The sequence below is a fragment of the Molossus molossus genome, unplaced genomic scaffold (assembly GCF_014108415.1).
Source record: "Molossus molossus isolate mMolMol1 unplaced genomic scaffold, mMolMol1.p scaffold_m16_p_20, whole genome shotgun sequence".
Classification (NCBI taxonomy): domain Eukaryota; kingdom Metazoa; phylum Chordata; class Mammalia; order Chiroptera; family Molossidae; genus Molossus; species Molossus molossus.
The window spans coordinates 41,156,799-41,177,726 of record NW_023425356.1 but is presented as its reverse complement, the minus strand read 5'-3'; the positions used below and the strand labels follow the sequence as shown (position 1 = coordinate 41,177,726).

General features: G+C 40.0%; 2 protein-coding genes and 1 non-coding gene across 8 annotated transcripts in view; 2 read left to right on the top strand and 1 right to left on the bottom strand.

The window, feature by feature from the left end:
* Positions 1–12,282, bottom strand: part of TRMT1L (tRNA methyltransferase 1 like) — a 30,533-nt gene extending 18,251 nt beyond the window's left edge. The window contains exons 1-7 of the mRNA XM_036272059.1: positions 11,845–12,282; positions 7,911–8,021; positions 6,533–6,646; positions 5,887–5,951; positions 4,255–4,384; positions 1,809–1,932; positions 166–245 (exon numbers count right to left, since the gene is read on the bottom strand). Of these exons, the coding sequence (XP_036127952.1) occupies positions 166–245; positions 1,809–1,932; positions 4,255–4,384; positions 5,887–5,951; positions 6,533–6,646; positions 7,911–8,021; positions 11,845–12,061 (841 nt within the window). The 5' untranslated portion in view covers positions 12,062–12,282. The remainder of the gene's footprint in view (positions 1–165; positions 246–1,808; positions 1,933–4,254; positions 4,385–5,886; positions 5,952–6,532; positions 6,647–7,910; positions 8,022–11,844) is intronic.
* Positions 2,802–2,930, top strand: LOC118638058. Its single transcript, XR_004961024.1, has one exon. It is a non-coding gene; the product is annotated as a small nucleolar RNA SNORA51 (small nucleolar RNA).
* A 230-nt stretch (positions 12,283–12,512) lies between the features above and the next one.
* Positions 12,513–20,928, top strand: part of SWT1 (SWT1 RNA endoribonuclease homolog) — an 81,143-nt gene continuing 72,727 nt past the window's right edge. For 5 of the 6 annotated variants that reach the window (XR_004960864.1, XM_036272054.1, XM_036272056.1 and 2 more), the window contains exons 1-3: positions 12,513–12,604; positions 15,840–15,929; positions 19,717–19,800. Coding sequence is in view for 5 of the 6 variants with exons in the window: in XM_036272054.1 (XP_036127947.1) it covers positions 15,849–15,929; positions 19,717–19,800 (165 nt within the window). In the remaining variant the exon portion in view is untranslated. Of the gene's footprint in view, positions 12,845–15,839; positions 15,930–19,716; positions 19,801–20,928 lie in introns of all 6 variants that reach the window. The other variant, XM_036272055.1, reaches the window with a different exon arrangement.

The window sequence follows — 20,928 nt, the reverse complement described above, 5'->3', positions numbered from 1 at the left end:
TATATTAGAATTTTTCCAGAATAAAAAAATTTACCTGGATCTTCAATTTTTTATATTAAAATAAAATTTTACATTAAAATATTCTATGCTATCCATATACATTTTCTAAGAGAAGATACTGTACAAATCTAATAAAGCTGAGTTCCCAAAAACATCCTTACTTACCAGTGGCTCCAAAGGCATCTAGACATTCCAAAGGTTTTCGTTCCTCAGCCAGAGCAGCCAAAGTACAGAATATTAGCTGCCTAGAAGAAGGTATAATAATCTAAAATAACTTTTCTCTACCATTGCTTCATCATTATAGATTTATTTTATTTAAGAATAGTGAGGCCCTGGCCAGTTTGGCTCAGCGGTTAGAACGTCGGCCTCGGACCAATGGGTCGTGGGTTCGATTCCGGTCAAGGGCATGAACCTCGGTTGCAATTGGTCCCCGGCCCTGGTTGGGGTCTTGTGGGAGGCAGCCACTTGATGTGAACCTTTCACATCAATGTTTTTCTCTTTCTCTCTCTCCCTCCCACTCTATCTGAACAAAAAAAATGGAAGTGTGTCTTCAGGTAAGGATTTAAAAAAAAAAGAATAGTGAGAACTGGGGTTCCTATGTAGAAAGAGGCCTAATAACATATTCCCTAGTTAACAGTATGAGAACTAGAAATTTGCGAAATTAAACAAAGAATCTAATTGGGTTCTATTAACAAGCATTCATTATGAATAATGATTTTATCCTCACCCGAGGATATTTTTCCATTTTTGTACAGATAGAGTGGGAGGGAGAGAGAGGACGGGAGAGAGAGAGAGAAACATCGACGTGAAGGGACACATCGAGTGGCTGCCACCCGCATGACCAACCAGGGCCGGGGACAAACTGCAACCGAAGTACATGCCCTTAGCGGGAACCGAACCCGGGTCTCTCCGGACCACAGGCCGACGCTCTAACCGCTGAGCCAAACTGGCCAGGGCGAATAATGATATTATAAACACATCTTATAAATGAAAGTTTTATAAGTGAAACTTGCCCACTAAAGCACTATTTGTCAATTATATAAAGTTAGTCTTTGAGAAAGAAACTAGATTGGTAGAAAAAGAGAAGATAATCATTCTAAGAAAATGCTAAAATAGATGATTTTTGTTTTTTAAGACAGAGGGAGAGGGAGAGAGAGAAACATCGATTGGCTGCCTCCTGCACAACCTCTACTGGGGACCGAGCCCGAAACCAGGGCATGTCTTCCAACTGGGAATCAAACTGGTGACATCTTGGTGCATGGGACGATGCTCAACTGAGCCATACAGGCCAGGGCTAAAATAGAAGACTTTCATTCTGTATCTAGTTTTAAATGTCGACACATTAGAACAGTGATTTTCAGCCTGTTTCATCTCATGGCACACATAAACTAATTACTAAAATTCTGGGGCACACCAAAAATAAATTTTTTGCTGATCTGACCTAAAAAAGGTATAATTTTTATTTATTTACACAGGACAGCTATTGTTGTGCAGGCTGTTGTCATTTTTTAATTTGACGATCTATGGGGAAAGGAAGTCAGTGCCCCAGACTAAATACTTAGGTATTGCATGTTTTAAAAGTTCTTGCAGCACACTGGTTGAAAATCGTTGCATCAGAACATAAAGATTAAGCGAGAGTACATTTGGCCCTGGCCGGTTTGGCTCAGTGGTTGGAGTATCGGCCTACGGACCAGAGAGCCCTGGGTCTGGTTCCCGCTAGGGGCCCGTACCAAAAAAAAAAAAAGAGAGAGAAAGTACATTTGTAATGATTTTAAACATTCCATAACCCTTTTCTCAATTTAGCTTACCGATTTAGTTTCATTTTGGGATTAAAATAGGAATCTGTTTTCTGAGGCACAGAATAGTTAGGACAAACTTGTACATCTGTGTCTGCCTCTTTCAAAATTTCATTAGATGGTTTAGCAGCAGAAGCTAAGATGAAAAAAGATTTCCAGTTAAATACAAAATAATTTAAAATATTAAAACAATATACATTAAAAAATAATTTTCCTTTATAATAATGTGTTAATGTAATCAGTTGTGTAGGTGTTAAAAACTGACCTCTTCAGCACTGGAAAAGAGTAGCACTCAGTTAAGTATTTAGTGAATTAAAGGTTATCAGCTTAAAATCATAACTGCCTAGCCCACTAATACATCAATATATAATACCTAATTAGGAACAACAAACCCAAAAACAAACGTACCAAAAGCAAAAAAAAAGAATCAACCTAAGAGAACAGAATCCTAAAATACCTTTATCACTCATCAAATACTATTGTTTACCTAGGCTGGCTGCTAAATATGTAATTGTGGAATAACTGTTAAAAAAGTAGTATCTCTACATGATTACATTTCATTAGCCAACATGGATGACTAAGAATAACTATAGTTCCTGAACATGCTATATTTCAGAACACTTTCTCATAATTCACAAAGTATATTCAGACAGATACAAAGTAAAGAGAAATAAAGATTCTACATTTAATATACATTAGAATCACTTAGCTATACACCCCCATATAACACTGACGTATTTATGCATGTTTCACATATTTAAGAAATGAGACATATAATATGTGTGGGGGAAAATAACTAAGATTATACATATTTGGATTTCTTCTATTACAATCAAAATGTTAACTAAATGGCAACCATACTTCTATTTTTACAATGCCAGCAGTAACCTCTCCTAATGTTGTATTTCCTTCTATACCCACCAAAGTGACACCACATCTCACAAGAACAGCCTTTCTCAAACCAAATTCTGTGAGAAAACCAAAGTTCTACAGAAAGTTATTTCAGGCCTCCTGGCTTAGCACAGGCTGTGTTCTTACACTGACTGCACAGAAAGAGGAGGAGGAGTAAACCCACCTATGTACACCCCATCCCGGGCCCTTTGCCTGGTCTGTATTGTGAATGGAGGGACATGGGAGAGAAAAAAATGAAAATTATTTCAGTGACTATTTTTTTTTCAATTCTTTTAAAGAAAAGTTTTATACTTTTTAAAACTGATTTTAGGGAGAGAAAGGAAGATAGAGAGAGAGAAATATCGATTTGTAATTCCACTTATTTATGCATTTGTTAGTTGTTTCTTTTATGTGCCCTGTCTGGGAATAGAACCCACAATCTTGGCTTATCGAAATGACACTCTAACCAACTGAGCTACTCAGGCAGGGCTTTTTTTTTTTTTCAGTTCTTGAAAGAAAGGCACATAGTATCTTTTTTTTTTAATCCTCACCCAAGGACATTTTTGCATTTATCTTCAGAGAGAGCGGGGGAGAGGGGGGGCATTGATGTGAGAGAGACCCATTGAGTGGTTGCCACCCACACGACCCTAACAGGAGCCAGGGATAAACTGCAATCGAGGTACGTGCCCTTAGCAGGAACCAAATCCAGGACTCTCTGGTCCGCAGGTGGATGCTCTAACCGCTGAGCCAAACCGGCCAGGACAAGGCACATAGTATTCTAGATTTATAGAAATCAATTCTTTACATACAGCGGATGCCTTAGGGCATGAAGGCTTAATAATTCTTGAGAAGGGATGCCTTAGTAATAACTGCTAACTTGACACCACTCAAGATCATAAATGGTCTTTCTGCCATTTTATCTCCTTTTCTAGTGTGTTTCAACAAGTATACCACAGTTATTGGTGTAGGAGTCATCATTAGTAATATAGTCGTATAATCTTAATGAAGATACCTTTATTTACTTGAGCATCAGTTGCTTTTTTCTACCCACTTGTTAAATATATGTGTTTAGTGAGGACAGATCAATGTTGGGAGCCTCACAGAAAGAAAAGGAAACCTGAAGTAAAGCAGTAGTTGGTCAACTAATTGATTTTGTTAAATCACTATCATTTATCTCCCTGATGTCTAGAAAGAATAACTGGATAATTGATTAAGAATTTACTTATTGCCCTGGCCAGTTTGGCTCAGTGGTTAGAGCACTGGCCTGCAGTCCAGAGAGACCCGGGTTCGGTTCCCAATAAGGGCATGTACCTCGGTTGCAGTTTGTCCCCGGCCCTGGTTGGTCGTGCGCGTGGCAGCCACTCAATGTGTCCCTTTCATGTTGATGTTTCTCTCTCTCTCTCTCTCTCTCTCTCTCTCTCTCTCTCTCTCTCCCCCCCCCCCCTCTCCCTCTCTCCCCCTCTCTCTCCCTCCCACTCTATCTGAACAAAAAATGGAAAAATGTCCTTTGGTGAGGATAAAAAAAAGAATTTACTTATTAACATGTTAATGAGACTGCTCAACTTACCAGCAATATATCTGGATTCAGTCTCTCCTTTATTCACGTGGCGCCTAACATGGCCTAGCATATCAGTTCTTCTGGTGATTGTTGCTGAACAAATGATACAATGATAATGGGCGCCCATTTTACTGGATATCTATCAAACAGAGTATTTAATTTAAATACATAAATAAATAAGACAATGAAATAGAAGTTTACTTAAGGTTGCAAATTTACATATGTTAGTGTGTCTTGGGTTTAACGGTATAGAAAATAAATATTAATTTTGCCATGTGACTGAAGGGATCTTTACTTCCTTACCTATATTTACATATGCTTTTTAATTTTACTTTACAGCAGGCTACAACTTTCATTTCTTAGATTTTCCCATTCATTCTAATCAGCAAAGAACTGCATCCTCTTTTCTCTAAGCCGCACTTACGAATGGGATAGTGTCAGCAGAAGGGTGCTGGTGGATGTTTAACTGGCTCTCCAGGAAAAGGGAGTCCTGGTTTGCAGTGTTTATAGCTTTCTATAGTATAAATACTCTACAATTCAAGAAGAAATACTCTATAATTTCAAGCTACAATTGTGTTTCAAGCTACCAATGTGACATCACTGAACATGTATCTGGGAAAAAGTAGCAGTGCCACCATGTAGATATTATATAACTGGAAGAGCACAGATAATAGAAAAATGTACTAGAATAATTAGGAAGTAGTGAGCTTTGAGTATTCACTACCTTTGTTTCAATATAATTTATTCACGTTTAAGTTGATATAATTTAATTTTTAATGATGACTATGTTTAGTAACCAGCTTTCAAGATTTCTGGAGATTTGAGCTAGTTCCAGTACACCAGATGCTAGACATAATAAAAAATCTATTACTCCAAGTGAAAAATACTCACTTTATAATTTCTCATATAGCTGAGGACCAAAAGACTACTCCAATATTCAAGAACACTGCACAGAATTCCTGATGGCACCATGGCTATCATATTCAAAATATCTTGGATAAGGTTCATGGATCAAGCTTTGTCCTGACTACTTCTTAAGAAATGTTTTTGTGTTTTCCCCCCTAGCACTTTACTCCTTTTAGTGATCCAAGAGAAAAATTAATAATGAAGATTCATTAAGCTAATATGTATTCAGGATATATTTTATAATTTTTATTCCCCAAATGTCAAATCTATTCTAAAAATGAACATGTGTACCTTTTACCAAAGATTTCAGAAAGTTGCTTACTCTATCCTTTGACAAATTAAAAGGAAGAGCATAGGGAGGATGATGAGAATGAATCAACACAAAATATTTACTATATCACAGAAACTGAAGGCTCTTATTCCATGATCAAAGTTTATTTTAAAAGAAAACAATTACTTTCTGTTTAAATTCTCCCCTCTAAAATTTGTTAGTTTTCATTTTGAACACAAGACAGTAGTTTATCTGACTAAAATTAAAACTATAAAAAGAATTCAATACAGAAACTTTTTTTCATGAATTTCATATTTTTCCTAATATGGTCATCTGAAAGCACTCTGATACAAAATTTTAAGTAAACCTCATTGCTGATAAGAACTTTTTAGTTTTAAAGCAAGTAAAAATTGCACTTGCTTTAAAGAGGGCTAAATTTCAAAAGAAATCTGACACCTGATTACCTGTTCTCCAATAACGCTTGGTTTCACTGGTCGACAAGGTAAGTGACAGATGCACATTCTGTAACCTAGAATGAAGAATAGCTGGCTGTCATATCGTTGCTTATTAAATATTCTATTTTCATGAAAAAATATTAGCAAATTGAAGAATAACTGAGATTATTCTTATATTTGTAATGTCATAATTAATTTACTAGTATGAAAACTAGTGTAGGTTTGAATTCTGGTTCTGCCAAGACTATCTGTGTTATCTTGATTAGCCACGTTGCTTCTTTGGAACTCCATTTTATCATCTATTCTCTGCCATCTTAACTTTTTCACCTTCTTTGCCTTATGCTACATTTGCCACTACAAAGATTCTTCATTTATGACACTGTTCAAAATGTAGACCCACCCCCCCAGGGACAAGCAGAGTACACAGTATAGACCAGAAGCTTAATAAATGTTTGCCAAACTAAACTATTTGTGTCATATACTGCTAATGCCTAGGGAGAAATATATTTTGTTATTGATAAAGACATTAAAAAGGGGGTATAAATCCCCCATCATTTTATATTTAAAATACTTAAGTTCAGAATAAAATTCCAAAACTGGTATCAAATCTTGAATTTCATTTACATCACTTTTTAGCAAGCACAAAAATACTAACCTTCAAATTCAACTGAGACTTTCCAGTGTAAATTTTGAAGGTGCCGACGAAGCTTATGGCTATTACAGGCTTTGAATTTTTCCTTAGGGCACAATGGGCAAGCCTGTTTGTTTCCTGATAAAGAAAAAAGAACCAATAAAGCACAGAATATACTAGTTATTAATGTTTGGATTCAGCTACAAAAGAAGTAACAGGGGATCCCAGCCCTGTCCCACTTCTTAGATAACATCTTTCTTAACTTTAGGGAGAAGTCATCCCTGTCTCAGCAGGTAGTTAACAATAATTGTTTTAGCACAGGGTCAGTGATTTTTACCCTAAAATTCCCGTCTCTGTGGTTAGCTGCTATCCTTGCTGTCACTGGGAATAAAAAGAATGAGGAATGATAATCTATATATCCCTCCAGCCAAAATGCCCGGCAAAGAGATCACTCTACTTCGCACAGGGGAAAAGGCACCAGCTGTCACAGTCCCAGAGGGGCAGGAACTGGGTGGAAAGTTTAAGTAGCTCTGTGGTATTCTTCTACTCTAGCAGCACCAAAAACAGTGAATACATGCAGTTAGAAAAAAGGAAGAAGGAACTCAAAGCAGTAGAAGGAATTTGATATCATTGCTATTCTGAGACTGGAGGCCATGATTAGAAACACTGTATCCTATTACTGAATTTGTAAAGTCTTCCTTCTTATTAGCATATTCTTTAAAAGATATGGATCATCAAAACAGAAGTCCTATTTAATTAGAAATTTATCTCAAATAAAAACTTTGATAGTGCACAAAAGAATTAAAACCTTAAATTCAGATTTAAAGCAATAAAAATATACAAAAATAATCAACTCACTTAATAAATTTTAATTTAACAAATACCTTTCATATACAGCAAGTACAGACACTATTTTTTTTTAATACTCAGCCTACTTCAAAAAACCATGAGGTGATCTTAAGGATGGAATCCAAGAACTAAGGAAAGCAAATCAGAAAGAGAGGAGCCAGGGGCATTGACAATATTGTGGAACTCTTGTACCAGCCCCAAATTACCTATCTTGGTATTTATTTTACATGAGAATATACGCCTCCATATTATTTAAGGTAATATTTGGGGGGGGGGGTTTGTTACTCAGAGCCAAATGCAATTTCTAACTCACAGAATACATATACCCTTATCTATCCATGATATTGTAATTTCCTTGAGGAGTTGTGAAATAACTAATTCCCACGGCACCTTTGCATATAGATGACTATCAGTTTCCTAAATAAAACGTATGTACTACTGCTCTAGTTCAATGGAATATACAAGTCTACTCCTAGCAAAATTTTCACGAGTTGAAAAATGACAAACCATTAGAAATTAAGAAAAACAAACAAACAAACAAACATGGAAATACCTGCATCAAGAGTATCTGAGTTCAGTGAACTAGCAGAGTCAAAATCTCCTTCAGTTACAAAAGCTAACTTCTCTAGATCAGCAAGCTGTCTCTGAATTGAGATGTGTCTCTCTGAAAGAAAATGTAAGAATTAGAAAATTACGCTTTAACAATTTATATTCCAGTTCCATTTGTATTTATCACTTCACCTAGAGTTTTATAGTTTCATTTCCTGTGGCATAACGCCCTAATACCTAAAAGGGGAATACCGCTGGAACTGTTTATAAAATGACAAGTGTGCCTCAGAATGCAAAAAGTTGGGTGGGGGGAAACTACATTTGTACAACTTCACAGCTTTAAAATATATCTTATTATTCAATATAATTCTACAAAATATTTTTCTATTCTGTACAAAACACTGAATAAACATAAACCATGTTTCCTATCTTCAAAGAACTTTCAATCAGGTAGGAGAGATTACTAACTATAACACAAGGCAGAATGAAATGAATCCTTGGGGTAAATATACTGTGGGTATATTGAGGAAGGGGCAATTAATTCCAACAAGTGCCTCTGAGAATGTTTTCACTTAGAAGTGGCACATTTGACTGAGACTTAAGGTATGAAGAGAATTCAAGAAGTAGAGATTTGGTGGCTGGCCTTCTAAATTTAACTTCATGAACACAGACATGTGGTATAAAAAATACAGCCACTTCTATCCCACCCCTGGCTAGATGGAGTTGGTAGAAAAATATGCAGCCAAAATGTAGTAAAGACCATAAAAGGCATAAATTCTGTGCACGTTAGTTTGGCCTTTTTTCTTTAGGCAATGTTAAGTCTTTGCAGGTTTTTGAGGTATGAATATGATTTGAATGTGCTTCAGGAGGGTATCTCTGGTTGTGGTACCAAGGATCAATAATTAAGGTGAGAAACAGAAGGTACAGGAGACTAGAAGGTTAAAAAAAAAAGGAAACAAAGAATTTGGGATGTGGATGTAAAGTAAGGGTAAAGAGTAAATTCAAGAATGATTCTAAGATTTCGAGTTTATCTGGTTGAGAATAATGGTACTATTAACCAATAAGGAAGAGGAAAGGAAAAAAGGGAATTTAGTTCTTGACCTAGTGTTTGATGTAAAACTGGTATTCATGTAATAAAATCCAGTAGGCAGTTAAATTGTTTTTGGAGCGCAAGAGGGATTCCAAATAGATATAAATCATAAATACGCACGTTATGAAACTATGAATGTGCGTAAGAAAGCCTAAGGAAAAAATGTGAAAAAGAGAAGAAATAAGCCAAAACCTGGTCCCAGTAACACATATTCAGGTTTCTCAAATATTACACACATCCTTCGAATTACATATTTCCAAGTTTTGGAAATGAACATTTACAAAGTGGGAGCCTGAATATACAAGACTAGGAGATAACTGTTAGGAAAAGATAAACCATAGGACTCTCTAATAGTCATTATATAATTAGGTTATACAATTTAGAGCCTTCAGCCTTCCAAATTTTATTCTTGACAATGCTACTGTCCTGCCTAATTCCTCTCTGAGCTTCACTCCCAGTTCCTTTGTTTACCCTTCTGTATAACTGATGTCCTTGCTTGTCTCCGCCACCAATAAGCAGTAAGAAGGCAGGTCTAGTTCATCTTTGTAATATCTAAGTGCCTAATGCAGTAACTTGTACACAGCAGGTACTAACAGTTGTTAAACAATTTTTTTTTTTTCCTTTTTTTCAGACAGAGCGGGAGGGAGAGAGAGAGGAAGAGATAGAAACATCGATGTGAGAGAGACACATCGAGTGGCTGCCACCCACACAACCCCAACTGGGGTCAGGGACATACTGCAACTGAAGTATGTGCCCTTAGCAGGAACCAAACCCGGGACTCTCTGGACCTCAGGCTCACACTCTAACTGCTAAGCTACTGGCCAGGGCGTTTGTTAAATGATTTTTAAAACTCATTAGTCTTTTGCAATTCAGTAGTATAGAGAGTCAGTAGTACAGCGAGTCTCTAATTTTAGAATTCAATTCAGCACTATCAGCCATTCCTTCTCAAATTATTAAAATACTGTTTTTTAACCTTATTTTTAAATGAGACAAACACAGAGCAACACATGTTATTGGTTAACTCAGATATAATTCCTTTAAACAGGCAAAATATTTTCCCATTTTAATTGCAAGGTCAGACAATTCAGGCAATGAATCCATGTGTACAAACCAAACTATGTAATTTGTAATCATAAAGGCTTTTGGCTTCCGTGGTTCAAAGGTCTGTATATGTTGAACAAGATATATAATACTATATAAAGATGCGCTGTCTGAAATCATTCTAACTACTAACTAGTACAAAACAAGAGAAAGGGGCTTGGTAAGTCAGAAGAGAAAATGGAAAATCCTATGGTCCACTACTGAAGAAAACTCCCGAAGACCTGTCCAAAGATTCATGATATGCCTATGAACATCTCTGAAATCACTTTCTGGTTCAAGACAGTAGATATCAGATAACCTGTATTTAAATCTACTCAACCTTTCCTACAACCAGAAGTCAAGAGATAATCTCTTCTTAAATCAGGTGAATCCAGAATGCTAGGTTTGTTTACAACTTGTTATTTTTTCCTCCATTTTCAGTTCTATTTCACATATGTCATCTTCGTCTTGCCTACTTAAGACTGATTTCAAAGAACTAACTAGACCATCTAGAAATAATTTTTAAAATTTGATGAATATATACTTCTAATGCATTTCAGATTTCTCAATCATTACATATTTGTCCCAGCAATGCATTTTCAGGTTTCTCAAACATTGCATTCTTCAGATTACACACCTGTAAATTTTAGAATACGTGAATAAATCTTCCCAAACTGTTTAATGTATTCTTGATGGTGAGGAGGTAGTTGTGGATGAAGAAATAAGTGGTCTTATTTTGCACTGACAAGCTCTGATCTTGTATGATGAGGGCCTACCTGACTTTGTCTTTTCTATGATCAGCTCTACTCTTCAATGTACTATAACAATTATATCTTATTTTAAAATTGCAAAATAATTCTATTAGACTATTACTATTCAAGTGTTTTATAACATTAAGTCACAACTGGCCTACAAGTAGGAAAGATAATGAATTAATTTAAGATATTTTGTTATAATACAGAAAGAGCATAAGAGTCAATTTATGCATCACAAAATAATTTTTTTAAAAAACGTTCTTAGACCTTACATTTAAAAAATGTTCAGAGGATTCTTAAGCAAGTGTTACTCATCCATCTTTTAAAGTCCTTTATGGTACAATAAATCACCACTTAGAAAACATGCAAGCAAATTCAGAAGCACAAACAATAATATGGGCTACAATTGTCAAGTTACTTCTGATGGAATGAAGTACAAAACTCAACTGGCATTTATGTCTGAGGGAAGACATTCATAATTTAGTCTACTATTAAACTACTCGTCACCCTCAAATTATTTTTGGAAGCAAGCTGCTCTAGAAAACGAAATAATGAGAAAAATCCATCTTTTTGTGTATGTCGAGTCATAAAAGCTAGTGGAGAGCAATGGTTTCTAAATCTTGGCAGCCAGGATCTACCCCAGTAAACACAGGTTACCTCGGTTACTTTATCACATTTTTAAGGACTTCGTGATGAAGCTGAGGGAAACTACCAGATAGGTATAACTTCCTACTTTCGTACCGGAAAAATACCCCCTTTAACGAAGAGGCCCTCAAACTCATTTTGCAGCACCCCTGGCCTCCCCATAACCTTCATCGCAATGTCGAGGTGTGTGGACAAGCCTGCTCCCGTTCTGTGCGGGCTTGCCGCGCTACACGGGTCCCCCCTTCCTCCCCCGCTCCCCGAAACCGGCCTGTCCCCATACAAGCCACCCCAGTGAAGAAAGGCCTCCCCAGCAAGACGCACTTTCTTGCTTCTCCTGCAGCAGAAAGAGCCGGGCCTCCTGCACTTACTGCTTTCAGCCTCGTCTGGGGCAGAGGCTAGGGACGGGGACAGGGCCGAAGCCTGAGCCAGGGCAGGGGCTAGGGCTGGCGCCGAGGCCGGAGTCGGAACCGAGTCCGGGGCCGGAGCTGGGACCCGAGCCGAGTCCGGGGCCGAGGTCGGGGCCGGGGCCTGGGCCACCTCCTCCTTCTTCAGGGGCAGCAGCTCCTCCTCCGCCATATTCTCCATAGTTACCACCTCCGTGCCTGACCCGCCCGGGGACCAGGAGGAGCTCGTGGCGGGGTCAGAGAACTGGCGTGAATGCACAGAGGGCTGGATCCGAGAACTGGGAAAGCAAGTGGGGACGGCGGGATGCGTGCAACAGACAAAAGATTAAGAACCAGTGACCAATGCCTGTCAGCAGAAAAATTAAAAGCCGGAGGCAGCGATTCACAGTCCCATCCGCTTCCTTTACCCAGAGGCGTTACGACGCCACCACCACACTGCGCAGAAGCGAACTGGGAACAGCGACCAATGAAGTCAGAGAGTTCTGTTTCCACTGTGTGTCTCCGTTCCAGCAGTCCACCACCAACCCGAGCCGAGACTACAATACCCAGGGTGCACCGCGCCCACGGGGGCGGGGCCGGAGTTCCAAGTCAGGAGAGAGTGAACGCCCCGCCCCGGAGTGGTAATATGGATCCGAGTGCAGAACTACATTTCCCAGCGGACCTCGGGTTCAGAGGTCTCCTACCCTCCGCCGGGTCTCCGGAGTCGCCACAGCCGCCGGCGCTGGTAAGGTGGAAACCGGGGCGTTCGTTGACGTATTGCTGGGCAGGCTCCTTTGGTTCCTACGGGACCCTGGCGGCAGCCGGCCGGCCTGGAGATTCAGGGGACCACTCGAGCCTGGGGCGGGCGACTCTGTGGGCGGATCCGGGGTCGAGCCCTCTCGGCGAAGGGTGTGGTTCTGGCCCGGCCCTGCCTGTGGGGCTGCCCTTCGCTCCGCGGAGAGTCTGGTCAGTGTCCGCGGAGCAGGTGGGTCCCCGCCCGCGGCGTGCGAGCCGCGACGTGCGTGCCTGTCAGTCCGGCTGATGAGAGCTGTGGCCCTTCCTCGTTTCGCACCCGTGTCACCCACACTGTGACCGAACACTCTGCTCCTTTTGTTTTGACCTTTGCCTAAGTCTGCCTGTCCCGTTTCTCCAGCGCTGCGCCCTGCTGGTCAGCGTCCAGTGGGTTGGGCCCCACAGGGCCCCACCCCCACCCCCACCCCCACCCCCACCCCCGCGCGCTTGTGTCTAGGCTTTTAATAACCAGAACTCTGCGTGTGCTGAGCTTCGGGGCACTTGATTGATGCAATTCAGGTTCCCTAAGGCATATGGCAGCGAGTCCCCAGCCGCCCGTAGAGCTTCTCTTGCTTTATCCTGGGCCTGCGTGAGTTTTAGCCGCGCGCGTTGGAGCCCGCGGGGCCAGGCGGGGAAAACCTGTTTCTCGGCTCTTCTGCCCGGGAACGTTATAGGCAACAGGACAGAAGCCTCTTTTCGTCTCAGGTGCAAGACAGTTAAAAATGGGATAACAACACATATTATAACATAGGAATGAGTAGTGGCCAACCTATGTTTGTCCATTATCCAAGAATCATCGAAAGACTAGATAGATGGTTAGCTGAAAGCTTGATTCAGTCTGTCAATCTTACTGAATACCAGCTGGGAAACAGGACGAGGGGTCGAGTGCGGTGTGTGCACGGACTGGGAATTTTAGTAAGAATTCCTACCATAGTTCGTGCTCTTGAGACATCCTAAAGAAGGAATCTTCCGAGTTTGAAGAATTGTATTGTGAGTGTGTTACTAATCTATTGCTGCCTAAATTATCCCAAAGCTTAGTGGCTTAAAAACGATAAACATTTATTCCCCCCCCCCCCCCCCCGTTTCATTGGATCAGGAATTCGGAAATGGCTTTTTGGGTGTATTTAGCTCGGGGTCTCTCATGAGGTGGTGAGGATACCTGGCAAGGATGCTGCCCTGTGAAGGCTTGATTAGTGCCTCAGATCGGCTTCCAAGGTGGCTCGCTCACATTCCTGGCACTTGGTTGGTTGTTGACAAGAGGCTGCAGTTCTTCCCTGGTGCACATCTCTGTGGGCTACTTGAAGGTCCTCATGACCTGGTGGCCGGATTTCTCCAGAATGAACAGTTCAGCACAGAGAAAGGCAGAAGCCACACTGTTTTATATGACCCAGCTACATACCGCCATATAGCAATACCTTGTGGGAAACACAAGTCAGCCCTGTTCATTGTGAGAGGGGAGGACTACATAAGAGTGTGATTACCAGACGGCAGAGATCATCAGGGACCATTTTGGAGGCTGGCAGCACTGGGGTTCTCCTCTCATTTAGTTTATATTTTGTTTTTCATAAAATGAATATGAATTTCTCACTTTATATAAATATTAAGTCCTTGTCATGGTAAACATATAGGTGTTTTTCCTTCAGTACTCTACTATTTGAAGTGTTGTTTTTTTTCAATTTGTCTTGTGGGTAACAGGTTTAAATTAGCATTATTTTGTTTTCAAAGTAGCATCAGACCAACATGGATCACGTTTAAATTATAAAAAAATAAACAGTCCATTACCTCTAAGCAACTCGCTTTAAAGAAGTTATTGTATTGCTACCCCTACCCCCAGTGGAATGGAATCCTTAGAGCAAGAAGATGATTAATCTGGAAGTTCAACTGTGAATTCAGTTATTTCCATAAATTATTTTACAAAGCAAAATTTCTGGGTAATCTAGAATCTATTCTTAGACATCATGTTGAATATTCTTTTATTAATATTTACTATTAGAGTTTTTGTTATCTATCAGCATTTTTCTTCTCTTCATATTCATCAAAGCATTCTAAAAGTTTGATTTTATGTAATTGATCATTCTTTCATAGAACTTCACTTACTGTGATCATGACTGACCAGGAGTAATTGCAGTTGCTTGGTTTCTAGCCTTTACAGTTCATAGTCTTAATATGTGTCACTGCCAGCAATAAACTCTCCTTTGGGCTTTGCTTCTAGACCCCACCCCCTTTTATATTTTCCTGTCCCAGCAGTCCTGGTGATGTTCCCAGTTTCGGGTCTCTATGTTCCAGGACAGGATGCTTTTGGTATACTCTAACTTGACAGAGAGTGTTTATGACCGTAAGAAATGACTGTGTTTGTCATATTGCTTTTTTTGGGGGGGGGGCAGTGAATGGAGGGGTTCTGCAGCTAATAGTATTGACTCGATTCAAAGCAGGGCTGGAAAAATGAGACCAGTATGGGAGGTTGGTCAAGAACTTGTAATGGGCAAGAGTTGGTAGTGGCTTAGAATTAAAGAATAAATATTCTGCGGAAGAAAAAAATTCACTCATTCACTCCCTCAGCAAGCATTTATAAGCACCGCCTAAGTTTTTAATACAGCATGCTCTTCAGGGAGCCCAGGGTCCAGTACAAAGACAGCCACGTGCCAGTAGTTATTTAGCCCCGACTGTGCTCTACCTTGTTCATGGTATTTTTAATATCCATGGTTTCAATTGAGTCCCTCAAAAACCCTCTGGGATAGGTTATCTTTGTTTTACATACTGTAATTAAACTGGGAGCTCAAAAAAATGTATGTGATTTGCCCGAAGTCTCGCTCAGTGAGTGACAGAGAGGGAATGCCAGGAAAATGAAGATTCAGGACAAGTTGGTTTTGAGGTGGGGGTGGGACAAAACACAGTCCTGCAGGCCGAGAGAGAGAAGTCACAGCTAAAGGAATAGTTTGGAGAGTCATTCCTCAAAAGGTGTAGATGCAGCTGAAGGAGAGGAATAGATCATTATGCGGGAGAGTATAACAAATGAAATGGAACAGCGAAAGAATCCTATCATCTTAGGGATGTTTAGGAAATGGAAATTGTTTTGTAAAACTCCAGTCTTTAAATAATTGAAAGAGTAATAATTTCTAATATATTTTCTTGTTATAGAGATAAAAAAACAACAACAACACATAATGTGTTTTGAATGTTTATTTTAGCTTTTCAAAATGTCCAACACAGAATCTTGCGGAAAAAGAGAGAAGTCTCAGAGAAAAGACACCACCTCATTACCCAGCTTTGATGAAGAAGTAAGAATTTTGATTTACTAATCCAAAGACAGTTGATTCTCGTGTAATGCAGAAAATTCTCCTCTGTTTTAAAATGACATATGTACCCCGGCCGGTGTGGCTCAGTAGTTGAGCTTTGACCCATGCACCAAGAGGTCACCGGTTTGATTCTGGGCACATGCCCCGGTTGTGGGACAAATCCCTGGTAGGGGGCATGTAGGAGGTGGTCAGTTGATGTTCTCATGGACTTTTCTATTTCTCTCTCCCTCTCCCTTCCTCTCTCTCTAAAAACCAATAAAGAAAAATAAATAAAATGACGTATGTAAGTATGTTGTTCTGCCCTTCTGGCCCAGAAGTAATTTGTTTTTCCCATTCTTTACTTGCATTATTTTTTTTTTCCTCACCCGAGGACATTTTTTCCATTTTTTGTTCAGGTAGAGTGGGAGGGAGAGAAAGGAACAGATATAGAGAGAGAAACATCGATGTGAAAGGAACACACCGAGTGGCTGCCACCCACACGACCTACCAGGCCGGGGACAAACTGCAACCGAGGTACGTGCCCTTAGTGGGAACCGAACCCGGGTCTCTCTGGACCGCAGGCTGACGCTCTAACCGCTGAGCCAAACCGGCCAGGGCACTTGCATTATTTTATTTATTCCTCACAGTTCTGTCAGGTAGGTACTATTATTGTCCCACAGATGAACAAACTGAAGCTTAGAGAGATAAGTAATTTGCCGAGGCATTCCTGACTTCAATTCTATATCTTCCCAGAATCCTCCTTTTTGTAGACCATTTTCTTTTAAAATATTTTTTATTGATTTCCCAAGAGAGGAAGGGAGAGGGAGAGAGAGAGAGAAGCATCCATCTGCCTCCTGCATGCCCCCTACCTGGGTCGAACCTGAAACCTGGGCATGTGCCCTGACAGGGAATTGAATCAGCAACCTCTCAGTGCATGGGAGGACACTCAATCAACAGAGCCACACTGGCCAAGGCTCAGAGACCATTTTCCACATCTTCCTTCTGCATTTACTCAGCATTGGATAGGATTACATCCTCATCAATCAAAATGGGGAGCTGCAGGGGAGGCTGAGGATAGGGAATGCATGCTTACCATGTTCCTAAGGTACTGTCAGCACAGTACTTTAAGAAGTGTTTTGGTGGGTGACATTTAGGATAGCTAAATAATTGAGCTAGGTGTTGTCTCTAGGAAGCAGGACAGTCACATGATTGATTTAATCAAAACAAGCAAAATACCCTGCAGTCAATGTTATTATAAACTCCGAATAGTCTGCATAGTGCATCATCAGAATTGGATAGTGTTTATGATATATTATCGTCCAAGATGAGTTCCTTAACCTGGCAAAGGTAAGTATTCACTAAAGGAGTGACTTCTGTGGTAGCAGGTTAGTTCATATTGCTTTTTCAGCACTTGAATGGAGTATTCTAGAGATCATTACACTTTTTGGTATTTGTTCCTTGCTTACTAACTTTCTGATTATTAAATTGGCCTCCCAGGTATAGTTATAATTGAAAAGTGGAGTGTGGCCTTGATTTAGGTAACCCTATTTGACACTAGTAATTGACATGCTGTTTGCAGTTCTCCCATTCTTCACCTACTTGAACTAGACTTTTCTTGCCATTACTCCTCCAAATATGCTCTCATTAAGGCCAGCAATAGTTTCCATGTTGCTAAATCCATTGCGCAGTTTTTGTTTTTTTTATCCTCACCCGAGGACATTTTTCCATTTTTTGTTCAGATAGAGTGGGAGGGAGAGAGAGAGAGAGAGAAACATCGATGTGAAGGAGACACATCGAGTGGTTGCCACCCATACCACCCAACCAGGGCCGGGGACAAACTGCAACCGAGGTACATGCCCCTAGCGGGAACCGAACCTGGGTCTCTCTGGACCACAGGCTGACGCTCTAACTGCTGGGCCATACTTGCCAGGGCCATTGGACAGTTTTAAGACCACATCTGACTTGACCAATCAGCAATATTCAACATAACTGATTTCACCTTCTCTTTGAAACACCTTCTTCACTTAGCTTTTGAGACTAAGTGAGGAGGAAAATCGGAGGAATTCATCACAGTGTCCTTCACTGGTTCCTCCTCATCTTAAATGATAACCTTCCAAGTGCCGAGCCTCAGTTTTTCCAATTTGGTAAATTGAAATTCCATTTTTTTCAGTTGCTTGATCCAAAACCCTGGTCACCGTCCTCTTCTGCATCCAGTCTATCCGTAAATTCTGTTAGCTTTCTCTTAGTAATACATTCAGAGCCTGACTACTTCCTCTACTGCTGTCACCATGATCAAGGTAGTCGACTCGCTTTTCTAGATTATCCCAACAATTTCTAAATTGATCTCTGTGCTTCTGCCTTTGCCTCCTTGTGTTCTCTTCTCAACACAACAGCCAGAGCGATTCTATTAAAATGTAAGTCAGATCATATCACCCCTTTACTCAGTATTTTCTAATGGTTTTTCACTTCATCCAGAGTAGAAACTAAAGTCCTTGCTGGTGCCATCAAAGTGACCTAGTCTCCCCATCTTTTCTCCCTCCAATTCCCCCTTTGCTTTTTCCACCCCTTGGCTTCCTTGCTGTGTTCCAACAAGCCAGGCACCTTCCTGCCTCAGGGCCTTTGCCCTTGCTGCTATTCCCTTTGACCTGAAAACAGTTTTCCTAGGTGTTCACATGGTTTCTTCCATCCCTTTTTTTTTAATTAAAAAATAATTCTTTTTCTTTATTGTTTTTAGAGAGAGAGGAAAGGAGAGGGAAGGAGGGAGAAAGATGGAAACATCTATGAGAGAGAACAATGATTGACCGCCTCTTGCATGCCCCCCACTGGCGATTTGGCCCACAACCTGGGCATGTGCCCTGACTGGAAATTGAACCAGCAACCTCCTGGTGCATGGGTCAGTGCTCAACCACTGAGCCACACCGGCCGGGTCCATCCCTTCTTTAGGTCTTTATTCTTTAAAATTGCAACCTTCTCAACCCCAACTTCCCAACATTTCCCAATTATTTTCTCTGCTTTTTTTCCCCCATAGCACACTGTGCCACACTAAATATATTACTTATCTATTTTTTTTTTTAATCCTCACCCGAGGATATTTTTCCATTTTTTGTACAGATAGAGTGGGAGGGAGAGAGAGGAAGGGAGAGAGAGAGAGAGAGAGAAACATCGACGTGAAGGGACACATCGAGTGGCTGCCACCCACACGACCAACCAGGGCCGGGGACAAACTACAACCGAAGTACATGCCCTTAGCGGGAACCGAACCCGGGTCTCTCCGGACCGCAGGCCAGCTTTAACCGCTGAGCCAAACTGGCCAGGGCTATTACTTATCTATTTTTGAACTCCTGCACTAGATTTTAACCTGCATGAGGGCAGGGACTTGTATAGTTTTTTCATTACTCTGTCTTCACTGTCTAGAATGTCTTTGGCACATGGTAAGTACATAAAATATATTTGTCCTGGGTCTCTTGAACTCAGGACCCAGTGAAAAATAACTGGGTATATGGGTTTGCTTTGTAGAAGACTGAGTTCCACTATGGCTGTGCCACCTCTCAGGGCCCTTGAGCTGTGAGCAGGCCTTCTGCTGTAACACCTGTTTCCCATCTCATCTCTAATTTTAGAGCATCTAGATCTTCTGGTTTCTGGTTGAGTCTCCCATCTAGTTGGGCTTCCCCTCTGAAATTTATTATTAGTGTAGAAAGAATGTTGATTTATTACAGTGATGAAATAATGCTGTCTTATATTGTGCTTTATTTTATGCTTTTCTTTCCTTTTCTCCAAATGCCATTCTTAGGAAAAGAAAGTTAAAAAAATCTCAGCAAGTTCTACTAGCTCATCTTGCTCTGTAAGATCCATTTCATCAGATAAAAGAAAACTGGTGAGTGTTTACATACTGTAACTAACTGAAAATTATTTATATTAAAGTTTGAATGTACAATCAGAAAGTTTATGATATAAATCTTCCCACTACTTTTTCATTAGTTTTTTCTTTGTATTATACTTACTTTTTGATAGCCAGTGGAAAGAAAAACAGGTTGGTTTTTTCCTTTCTTCTCTTCCAAAAGCATTTATCAAGTTCCTTATTTCTTTTTGCTGATAGACCCTGCCATTTGGGATTAAACAACATGGATATAAATTTAGACATTTCTAAAGTCTTTCCCATATGTGGTTATATTTGTCTTTACACTTTCTTTTTGAGGTAGCCAAGGCAGATATAGTGTTTGCATTTTCAGATTCAGAAATTGAGATCCAGAAGGTTAAGTGAATTGTCCAAAGGAAACAAAATTGTACTGTAAATTCTCAATGTTCTAGGTAGGTTCGCAACTTTAAGTGAAATGATTTATAATGAAACCATAGACCAATTGGTATTTTACTGTAGACTAATTGATATGAACAAGAGTTAACTTCCAACAGCATCTCATTAGTGTTTTAATGAAACAGTGAAGGAAACGATGTTATTTGAGGACCTGCTGTGTCCAGCAACAAAGCCAAGTTCAAAGTTCTTTCCACTCTCACACAAATAATTAGAAGCAGTGACTGCAGAGTAAATACATGAAGCTGATTTGTAGGTGGTTGGTGAAGTGCTTACGACATTCAAGTTGAAGTTAGATTTATGTCAAGATAGCTACAGAGTTGTGGGTAATAAGAAAAGGTAGTGCACGTTACATGAATGCAGAATTGTGTTTTTAAGAATTTGTTTTCATATAATGAAACTGCCATTTCAACTTATTGCTGTTCTATTAACCTTCTTAAAACACTGATTTGGTTATATTTCCTCTATGTTAATAAACCTTCACTTACTTTTTAGTTTGTCATTCAGGATGCTCTTAAATTTGGTTACACCCTAACTCTCCACTTTTCTTTTTTCTTCTTCCTGAAAACTTCTGCTTCTAGCTAGGTTGGTTTATTTTATCCCTGTTGAATTTGTTCCAATCATCTTTAGCTCTGAATGCCGAAGCACTCATTAGCTGAGAATGCCTTTTCCTTTTGCTCATTAATCCTTACT